This window comes from Rhagoletis pomonella, unplaced genomic scaffold (assembly GCF_013731165.1).
Source record: "Rhagoletis pomonella isolate Grant_MI unplaced genomic scaffold, Rhpom_1.0 Rhpom_scaffold_00449, whole genome shotgun sequence".
Lineage (NCBI taxonomy): Eukaryota > Metazoa > Arthropoda > Insecta > Diptera > Tephritidae > Rhagoletis > Rhagoletis pomonella.
This window is the reverse complement of record NW_023459003.1, coordinates 2645-14460: the sequence shown is the minus strand read 5'-3', so window position 1 is coordinate 14460 and position 11816 is coordinate 2645. Positions and strand designations below refer to the sequence as shown.

Below are 11816 nucleotides of genomic sequence, written 5' to 3'. Positions count from 1 at the left end.
AATCACGCAAAAGACTACTTTAGTAACTCCCGGTAGTGCAGAGAGAGTTCGATGGTGACTACCGCCTAGAACATTGCCTTGTAATTGACGATGTTTACTTGGTAGCTACCGATTCATCAGTCCTTTAGTCGCTCCCCCGTACTCTCGAGGGTATGCTTGTATGTATGTGTGTAAGAAATGCTTTAAAATACAAAAGTCGTACCCACAATGTATGGACGGAAGATTATCACTTTAATAAACAAAAAAGATAAAAATAAAAATTATATAAACATCGATTCTTAAATTTCATTTCAACGCCACTTCCGTTGAATTTTTAAATGTGCACTGAAGTTAGAGATGCACGCTTCCAGCGGCATTATCAGCTACGATAAGCTTTTCCAGCTTAGAACAGTCGCACCAACATGTAGGCCAACAAACCCAAAATGGGCGTGACAGTTGTGCCAACGGCGGAGTTGAGCGCCATACACACTTTGGGCTGCGGTTGTTGAATGTACTTGCAGGCAACGCTCAGGAAATTGGACATGGCGCGATCGTTCTCCTTGGCATCAAATTGCTGTGGAAATCAAGTGGAACATATTAGTTACCAAGTCTACTTCGTTGGCCATTTGAATAACACTTGCCTGTTTGAAAACAATTGTTGGCACGCTGGTCAATGGATTTTGGAATTGATTTGTGGCCTCGCCCTGTTTCTTCAGCAAATGGCTGCCTTCAGTTGAGTTGGCACATGTCTGAATATTTTCCCAGCCGCTAATATGATTGTCACGTGCACTTGAATGTGAGAAAATGAGAAGAACAGACGTTAAACAAAGGTGTAAATGGAGAAATATACATATCCATAGAGTCCGCGTAACAACATATTAACATAAAACATGCACGAATGTATGTATGTACAAAAGACCATACCAGAAAAAACAGTTCGTCGTAGACCTTCGAATCTGTAGTTTTTGTAGTAAGGCTGTTTCGAAAACTTTTTTTGCCCTAACGTTGGGGTGACCTTTTAACAGTTTTCTTCGCATCTTCGGCGTTACAGTCGGGTCTAAAAATCACAAACTTTTGCCAAGGAAATGTTTTTATTCCAAGGTGATTTAGATTGCAGTATTTCGCCACCAAATCGCAGTTCTTATCACCCTATGTACCATCCTAATGACAGTAAATTAAAGCTCATCAAAAATAAGTAGAACTATTTTTTTATTGCCACATGTAGGTGCCACCGAAATATGTAGATTTTTCCCCCAATTGCCTTGCAAAAATACTTTAGACTCAGAGCTGTAAGGCGAATTTTTTGTTTGATTCTAAGGTGGTACGGTCTAATGTGCATTAAATATGTTTGAATATATGAACGATGGTACAAATTTGGCATAAACACGTAATCACAACACATCGCTGTGAAATACTGTTGGTCACTTACCAGCGTCCACCTGGATAAACGTTGTCATCAAAGTTCTTGCCCGCCTTCATCATACAGTTGATGAAGTCCAACGTTAGTGATTCTCTAGTGAATTCAATTTGATAGGAGTTGGCCTGTATATGTTCGATGGCACAGGCATGCACTTTGTTGCCGTAGCATTCATTTGGACCGTGATGACAATCGAAGAGCACATCAGCACCTTGCGTTGTAAACTGCATAAGCATACAAATAAAAAACACACACCAGTCGCATATGTAAATTAATATATGTATGAACATTAGGGTGGTCCAAAACTGCATGAGAAAAAGTAAATTCGGAATTTTTATGCTCTTCCCCCTAGGATTGTTATATACCGAAAAAATATTTCCCTGTTTTTTAATTTTCCATGTACATATTTCATACAGAAAAATTGTTTTTTTAACTATTTTTTCATAGTAACTATAATTTAAACGTCCGCCAAAAACAACAAAAAATGCAATGGGCGCACCAATAAAAAATCGTTATTATTAAAAAATGGTTAAATAAACAATTTGATATTATTATTGGAAGTCTCCTGGAGAGAACCAGAGTTTTCCCTTCGAAAAATATTTTTTCAAGAATTCCATACCATATATAATACATGGAACACTTTGAGCGATGTATGTATTATTTTTCGGCAGCCTTACTTTATTTGGGCCGCCCTAATGTACATACATAAAAATTTATGTGTGTATGTATGTACGTTTCATGAAAGTGAAAATAGTGTGATACATACGTGTGACTTGCCAAAAGGCACCCATGTGATGTCTATGTAGTCTTTCAGTTCACCCTTAACGGCTGGATAGACTTGCTCGGTAATGAACTTAGCGCTGTCCGGGCAGAGTGATTCATAATAGATGGTTATAGGCACCTGTAAGGAAAAAGTGTAAATTAAAAAGTAAATAATGAAAACATACGTAAGTACATGTAAATTGCACATCAAAATATGTATACTATTATGTATTGAATTGGGCCGGTCGCCATACGAAACATAAAATTTTTAAACCCTCCCTTGATTGAAAATTCCCTTCGAGGGGATTTCGGCGTGATATATAATTACTACTTTCTTCACCACATTTTTTAAATACGATCTTAAAGGGTTATAAAGAACTCAAATAAATCGACATGCATGAAGCATTCTTCGTCAGCTGAAGAACCCTCTTTTCAAAATTGGTTCAGGTAGAAAAAGCTGTTGTAATCTTGTAAATTCGGTAAAAATTTTTACTTTTAAATACTGGGCGTTTTTAAGGTCGCTAATTACGAACATAATCATGATTTTTTTAAATTCCAAATGGCGAATCCAATATAGCGAATTCAATAATTTGTCTTTCCCGTCATATTGGAAACGCTATTTCGAATTTTAGAAATTTTTGCGGTCAAAAATTTTCCGTCGTATTGGATTTTAAAGAACATCACTCATAATTTAAAAGTAAACTTTTTATCGAATTTATAATATAATAAATAATATACACATATCTTTGGCCAAAAGCAAAGACAGATTTGAGTTGTCGGTTGTTGTTCCATTAAGCCAGTAGCCTCCTAACGTAGTATGTTTACAAAAATGTATTATTTAAAAATTGAAAAATGATCGATGAAAAATTAACCTATTTTAAAAGCTTCTTAAAATTTCATCATTTAGAGGCCATGGAAAAAAAGAAGGAGCTTTGAATAGAGATTTTTGCGCAAGAAGAAGACAACGTTGAAATATTGAAATTAATTTACAAAATGTTAGATGCTTATTAGCGTGGACCGAAAATACGCATTTTTAGAATGTTGATTGGTTACAGCAAAAATATGTTTCATTATGCTCTAAAAACAATCTGTGTGAGAGATGAAATAAAAAAAAATAAAAATAAATTAATTATTTCTTTTTTACTTAAATTGCAATTATCTTCGAAAGTATTAGTTGGTATATGGACCTTTTTTTTACAGAGAATCGAAGTAAGCTAAGAAAAACTTTTTTTACCACCTGAACTTTGATGGACTTGGGCGAGCCTAAGGTATTGGCCAAAGTTTTAATCTTAGACACAGATTTTATTTTAGAGCATAATTAACCAAATTTTTGCTATTACCAAATAAAACTCTAAAAAAAAAAACGGATTTTCGGCCCACGATAATGCTTATGTCATCTATTCCTTACACTATCCCTTAAATGAGCTCTAGATTTTTTCGGCCCCGCTCGATTTGTTGTGTCTATCGTACGAATTAAGAGAAACGCTTCTGCCCTAAAAACCTTAACGCATACGCGTTGGTGGCAGCATAGGATGGCGATGGAAAGAATTTGTTTGCTTTTGAATATACATTTCATTATTTCCCATTGACATTTGTTTTGAATACCAGTAAACATACCATTCATTTAAATGAAAGGTATGCAAACCAGCATAGCGTAAAATGTTCGTAATCCACCGAAACAGGAAGTCGCTGATTGTTAAAAGATACGCCGCGATAGAAAGGAAAATAACTATATACGTATCTACTACATTTTTATTTTAACATATTTAATATGCTTTGATGCGCAAACAAATTCAATTTAGTTTGCATTAGTTTTAATGAAATTATTAAACTCTACTTTGCAACGCATACATAGGTAAATGGAACTAAAATTGCATTGAATAACAAAGTGGTTTAAAGATAAGATTCTTCTAATTGAGTTGCATGCAAATTTATTATTCGATGACTTAGCCATCAATTTCCAATACATACATATATCTTTAAGATTAAGACCGTCAAACCAACCCTCTTCGCTTTCCTCTCAGCATATCTTGGAGAAGATATTAATTTGTTCCCATCAGAAGTCCGCCATAACGAAATTTGTATAGCGAGGCCTGATTGTTCCCAACCAGGGAGCACTTCTTTTTAATTCTTAGAACAACTTTATGTATGCAGTTTTATAACCAAAGCAAGGCATATTGAACATGTAGTATCATTAGATCAGATGGTGTTTTTTTTTTAGTTATTTGGAACATTCGCTTAACTCAAAGGCACATATGCTGAAAATTTAGCCTTGCAAAGGATGGATCGATGTTCCTGGAGGCAAAAAAAAATACCCAGAAAGAAAATTGCTAAAGTGTAATTTATAAATATTTTCTATTTGATGTTTTTCTTTTTTATTTAACATGCCATACCTCTGAGACCACTTAGAGATCGCGCTAATTTTCATTTTTATTATGAAATTTTTTATATTGCAAGTTCTTTTATTTAATTTTTTCGTTTTATTACCAGGAACAAGAGAATCGATTTTCTTCCAAATTGCTACTTTCTCCGCACTTTGCACTTAAAAATTTAATATAAGCAAATACAAAATCAAAAAATCGGGGCCCAAAAATTTTTTCTAAATCTGTTCAGCTTACATAATTGTAGGCTTTAGACCCTTATAAAGCGTGATTTCTTGATTCGCACCACTGTTCGAGGAAGCGCACAGAGCTCTCCAGAGGCAAAGTCTGTTTCTCTCGGTAAGCTGGAGTGTTCGTGAAAAATTAAAGCTTCCAGCCCGCTTTTTCCAAGAGGAAAAAGGAGACTCTAATGGGGGATCCCGGAGTCTCCTCCTTGAGACGAACCTGCAGGAAGCTATTTAATCTAGCAAATACGGAAAGTCTAGAACTCTAGTTGCCCCAAGCTATATCCAAAAGCATGATGGTGAATGAACCTCCTCTTCCAGCGAAATGCTAGATGTTCTCATGGGCACCCACTTCCCGGGGTATACTTTACAGTGCAGTAACACTTCCTCAAAAGTAGTTGCCGAATGCAGAAGTAACGAGCTCACCATTAAAGTGGTTTGGGTACCCGGGCATAGTGGAATACCGGGAAACTGCGCGGCATACGAGCTTGCGGGGGGGGCAGGGGGGCACATGAACCACGCTCAGTAAACTCTGCGCTCGACGCAGGCGTTCCCTGTCTTCGAGTAAGCATCGACTGAAATGCATTCATTGAATTGACCAACAAACGAGTTACCCTGCTAACAATTTCTGCCGTGCTTGTAGACACGAGGAGGAGGTGGAGAGTGTAGAACATTATCTTTCCGCTCTGGAAAGGCCAAGACTTGCTATTTTTAATGAAATAGCTTTTCGGTGTTTAGCTGATCTCGACTCTATGGACATCCGCGACCTTCAACGATACATTGAGGTTGCACGATGGTTCTATCATTTGGTAAACTAAGGGAAAGGAATAAGAGCTCGTTTATAGTGGCATTACAATAGGTCGATCTGGCCTAAGTGTGTCTCTCCGCAGGTATGTGCAGAGTGGCAATCACCGTAACCTAACCTAACCTAACCTACATAACTACATAAGTATGTACACTAGACCGTACAGTAGATGTAGGCCTTTTAATACCTTTATTACAACAGTATACAAGTAATAATAATTATACAATTTTATACTCCTGAAATACTCTGATAGTGAGTGTTCACATTGAGCTTTTTTTGGTGATACGGTCTAATGTACATATCTCGATTTGCTAAATATGATTATGATGTCAGTTGTTTTGCAGGTAAAATTACAATTTAGATAATTTGTATTCAAACTATATTTAAGCGGAGCAAAGAGGTAAAGACTTAAGTGTTATTGGATATTACCAAAACCGGTTCTTTTTTAGAAATATTAAAAGAATAAAGAGTGAAAAAATGCTGGTAAGTAAAATGTGTGTATGTATGTAGGTATGGTGTGACCTGAATTTGCGTACATAAGTAACGACATACATATATACAGTATATTCCGTATAGCTGCCTATTCGCTTAGGTGAATATTCTGCTTACCAAAATACTGCTTCTTGAAATGGATTTTGTACGAAATTTTCACTTTTAGCAGCATTTCCGCTTTGCAATCCTTTTCTGTTTAGCATCCCTGTTTTTGAGTAAGTTTTTTTTTTGATTTGTAGGAAAAATATTTCGCTTACCAGCACTAACAGTTTTTCAAAGGATCATTTTGCTAACAACATAACCCTCTGTTTGCGAACCTGTGCCATATCTGAAATCAGTAGTGGCAATGAAGACCCAGAAAAAGTAATAATGCCTCTATAGTGACTAGTGTTACATTAAGTACTTTTAAAAAAGATTTCATAAAAAACAGTATTGCAACAAATTTTAAAATTTAAAACAAGACAACCAAAGAAAAAACAGTTTTTGTTTTTCCGCTTTGCTGCACGTCTCCCTTAAGTGCATGAAATCATTTGTATTGGAAGTAAATGCAGCTAAAAGGAATATACTGTACATACAAACATGTTTGCATAACTATAAACATAAATATATAAGTACATTCATACATACATACAGTGGCTCAAACAAGTGACCATGTGTCCTTTTATATAAATATTCAAAATGTTTTTCAAGCTATTTTTTTGTTAATTTTCTATAAAAATATTGTCCAACCAAACTTATGTAGATCGAAGTTTCAAACTTTATAGAAAATTTAGGAAAATTTAACAGATTTTCACCGAAATTTCAAATTTTTTAATAATAATCTTTTGAACATTTTGCATGGCGTTGCTTTTAATAATTTTTTTACTGGCGGTTTATGCATTTTTTCCATATATGTAAGCATTCATTTCTTATAGCCTATTTCCACCAAAGGCTTAACTGCAGTTAAGAGTTCAGTTAGGTTCAATTAATTTTAACATGGGGTGATCGGCAAGGTTTGCTTCTTAATTTTTGTTTTTTCCTTTCGTTTGCTTCTACTTAATAGATGGGATTAGACCCTTCGAGTTGTAATCTCCTTTTTGCAATAAGCAGTTAAGACTTGGTGGAAATCAGCTATTAGGAAATAAAATGCGGGACACAAAGTTTGAAAAAAAATCAACACGTGGCTGCTTATTTGAGTCACTGTATGTAAGTGACTATCCTACAATAAATCCAACTGTTCGAGGCTGGCTCAGAACTGGTAAATTTTGAAGTAGCGCTTACCTCAGTTAGTCGAGTGCCACGAACTACATATGTACCTCCAACTGTAGCTTAAACGGCATTGCTTACATCTGTTTTGCACCAGTATGTATACAGTCAACAAATGCATAGAAGAGCGCTTATTATTTTTTATGTTGCGTGAATTTTATTTACTACAGTTTTTTTTAAATATTTATGCTTGGACCACAACAAGTTGTTGCACATGAAGCATACATGAAAAATAATAATAAACAGTACATACATACATATCGCACCCTAAATAAAAAACCTGCACAACTCAAAATTTGTCAAAATTTATTTTTTTCCATAAAACAGTTCACAGACCGTATACCCAACGTCCGCGAAAATTTCTTCTTCATCACTATCTTCTTTAACTGGAAAAATACTACTAAAACTTTTTAGTTTTGCTTGCGTCGATTGCGCAGCGTCAACAGTTTTTTGCCTCCCCTGAACATTTAGGATTTTTTGAGTTGTGCCGGTTTTTGATTTAGTGTGCGATATGTGCATAGCTGCAGCGTCAAAGGCATGATCGGGAGGAAGAAGTGCATACAAGCCACTTCAAGCAAACGCAGCTTGGCATCGGTATATACAGAACCGGTATACTCGCACAGAATACGAGTGGCGTACAATGGTCATGTATGCTTGTTAGTTGGAAACAAAATCTACTACTACTATGCTCGTAAACTATTGCATTTCAATGTACAGCATAAAATTCTGTGGGTTTCGTAATTAAGAAACTTACAAAATTATGCCACGAATTCTATTACCCATTTGAGTCAGTGAGTTTTCGAATCTTTCGTTTGGAAACTGGACATGCAACACTGCTCCTGTCAACTTATGAGATTACTATTAAAATTTGACGGCCATTGAAAACAGTCACAGTGGAAAAAGTAAATTTTGTATGCTGATCAAGCATTGTTTTTTGCGTAGAAAAAATATCCAACGCTTTCAATTTCATTAACTAAGAAACGGTTTATTGAGCTCCGTTGTGAGCGTACTGGCAAAGGTCACGTCAAATTTTCAATCGTCGATAAAATCCATGGAATGATGTGCGGTTATATCATCTCCTTCTGTTGAACGTGCACCAAAAAGAAGGCAAAGTTGGGTCTGTCCGCAAAACAAGGTTAGGGCGACTGGTTTTCGGATTGTGCGCTGTGACATTTACATTAATTGCCTTGAAGAGCTTAAAACTATCACCAGCGAATATTATTCTGAGCTAAATATTGGACTCTTCCGGTTTTGGTTTGGAATATGTACATATATGGTAGATGATGCGAAACAAATTCACACCGACGGTTCCATAATGGACGAAAGTGTACTGCCCATTTCACAGGGCCTGGGTTCAAGTTGAATTCCCGACCAACATCAATAACAAAAGAAAAGAAAATGTATTTTTTTTCTAATAGCGGTCGCCCCTCGGCAGACAATGGCAAACCTTCCAGTTTATTTCTGTCATGAAAAACAGCTTTGCACAAAAATAAAATCGCGGTTCGGAGTCGGCGTATAACTGTAGGTCCCTATCCGCTGTGTGACCTTATCGAAGCGCACGCAAAAAATCGGAGGAGAAGCACGGCCAAACACTAACATACTATGAGTTTGGGTTGGGACTAAAAAAACTTCGCCAATTGTATCTCTCCTTTACGAATTTGCGAAGGTTATTCATTCCGAGTGCATTGTTTTTTACAAACATATAAAAATGTACTACGTACGCAATTGTTATTAAAACATTGGTTAAGCTCATCATCCCATCTTCTTTTCGCGAACAGAGCTATAGCCCTTTAAGTCTTCTTATCTTCATCCAAAATCCTCCCGTTTCTGTGCTACATAAAAGGCCAGAAATTCTCTATAAAACATTTGTACAGCGTGACTTATGTTCATCGAGAGAGGTGGCTTTTCAATTGCTTTGTCTTGTCCTCGTTCAACGCTAGACTAAACCTTAAGTTCGTTTCACAAGTACTTAGCTTTTAAAATTAATTTGCCCTTTAAACACAAATTTGTTCTCAAAAAATGTATTTGGGAAACAACTCTAAATTGAATAAAAAAAAATTGTTTTTTACTACATTTTCTGTACCATTTACATACTTTGTGCGCTACACTGTACCCCGCAAGATTGCGAAAATGTTTATCAAAACGTGTATTGGCGGCTAAACGACGACCAAAGCAGAAAGCTAACATGACTATTGCATCAAAACAAAATCTTGAATTTAAATTTTTGTTTGTGTTACTACTTTTTAAGTGGCTTTTATAACTGGTTATTTTTTTTTTGTTTTTAAACAAATTTTGCTACTTTTGTATGCAATAAAAGCGATTAGAAACGGCGATTGAGCAAATCAAACGAGTGAATATTAAATAAACTGTATTGTTGTGCATATCTAGAAATATATGTATCTATGTATATATGTATGTATGTATATGAACGTACAATATTCAAACTAGTAATTTACAAAATTGTGTAATATATTTGTTCATATAGAAACATGAATATTTATTTAAATACATACAATAACGTTATCATAATATGTACGCAAATACAAAACAAAATTATGCCAATTTGCTCACGAATTCACTGTTTGTAATCAATTACTTTTCTGTTCATAAAACTGGTTGTTTTTATTTCAAGTATTAAAATATGTACATACATGTGTACGTATGTACATACATTAAAGCGTATCACGAAAAAAAGTTTAGTATGTGCCAGTTTTATTTGACTACTTATGTATATCGGGAAAAAATGTTGGGTGTATTTTTTTTATGCTCCCGCTAAATTGCGTTTTTGCTACAACTTCCTTATTTGCATTCCGATTTTTAAAAGTTTTCTCTCACCGAAAAGGCCTCATTCAGGACTATGATTGAGTAAAGCCTAACCCTTTTTGGCAAGGTCGTCACCGTTTTTTGGGAGCTTTAGATTATAGTATAAAAATCTAGTAATAGTTATTCCAAAATTAGTCAAGGTAAAAATTAAAACAGTTTCGAAGGCCTAAACTTAGTTATGGCCAATTATAGTTCTGGGCGAGACATTTTTAAAAGTCGGATATTAAATAAGAAAGCTATAGCAAAAAACGCGATTTAGCGGTTTTCAGCAGGAGCCTAAAAAAATATTTTTTTACACCGAAAACTTTTTCTCGGCATAACGGTTTAAATAAAACTGACACCCGCTAAACTTATTTCTTTCATATGACGTGGCACGGCTTAATGTACATTGCACATATGTATGTATGTATGTATGCATGTCTAAATAATATAAAATTAATAAATACAAATTGGCTTTAAGAAATGGTTACATATATATATTTACATATATGTATATGTAAGTATGAATAAATACATTGTATAATCAATTGTACGATCACGATCATTGTTCATGAATCCATTTGGTTGACACGAAATCTATAGTTGACAGCAATGCAGACTTATTTACATACATATGTACATGTGCATGTATGTATGTATGTGCATGACCTGCATAAGCCATTAGTTTAATTATACCAACTACGCTTCAACGCTTTTTCGCACTTTTGAACAAGAAGAATTCATTATTTTAAAATTGACACAACCACTTTGGCTGGCACCCTGTATGTACATACATATATAGAATTAGCATGTGAACGTTAATATTTTTCACTGTGCATACAAATCAAAATAATGGCATACATAGTGAATTAAAACTACAGTACACTACGAATGCATATATATACATACCTACATTCAAAATTGCATACATATATATGTATGTATGAACATCCATAAATGCTTTATCACATGATCTTAGTTACCTTAAGTGCATTGGTTGCGGCAATCAATACCAAGAACAATCCAATTATGCTGTGACTCATGGTAAAACGGTGCTACTTTCCGCTATTTAAAGCTGATTGCGCCTCTTTTATATATTCCTTCCAAAGATACACTGCTGATGCAGCACAGTTAAAGTCGAAAGCTTAACCAAACCAAACCGGGGTCAATGCAATTCAAATGAAATTTATGTATGTATGCTGCAAATTAATGCACTTTGCTGATGCTGACAAAAAAAAAAAGAAGAAACAATAGCTTTGATGTATTTTGAATAATAAAAACCGCGATCGGAGTAGATCTGTACGTTCGAATCGGGCAACGCCTAAAATTGAACTGCCAACAGTTGCTCATAGTCAAGAGTCGGCTTAAGTCGACAAGGGCTCGAACTGCAGTTTTTTTGTTTGTTTGAGTGCTACGCGGCTAGCTAACCGGTGACTTGGCTTGGTGATTTAACTTGACTCGGTCGGTTGGCTTGGTTGGCTCTCAGTTGCGGCTTTGCTGAGTTTTTTGAGACTCACTAATTAATTTATTGTATGTATATTAGGGCGGGTTGATTATTATTTTTTAAATCGTATAGCAAAAACGTGAACTACATAAGATTCTAAGAAAATTCTGAGAAGAAACCATGTATCTAATCCGCGCCTCTCGACTTGAAAATTTATATGGCCGCCTTTGCCAAAAATATAAATGTTAGAAAAAAAAAGGTTTTT

The 11816-nt window shown here is 35.2% G+C and overlaps 1 protein-coding gene across 1 annotated transcript; it reads right to left on the bottom strand.

Moving 5' to 3' along the window:
* Positions 1 to 204: 204 nt before the first annotated feature.
* On the bottom strand, positions 205 to 11454 carry LOC118750912 (GILT-like protein 1). Its single transcript, XM_036485654.1, has 5 exons — positions 11091 to 11454; positions 2163 to 2297; positions 1409 to 1620; positions 621 to 768; positions 205 to 553 (listed from the first exon to the last, which is right to left on the bottom strand). The coding sequence occupies exons 1-5, from the start codon at positions 11148 to 11150 to the stop codon at positions 383 to 385; spliced, it is 726 nt and encodes a 241-aa protein (XP_036341547.1). The 5' UTR covers positions 11151 to 11454; the 3' UTR covers positions 205 to 382.
* Positions 11455 to 11816: the final 362 nt, after the last annotated feature.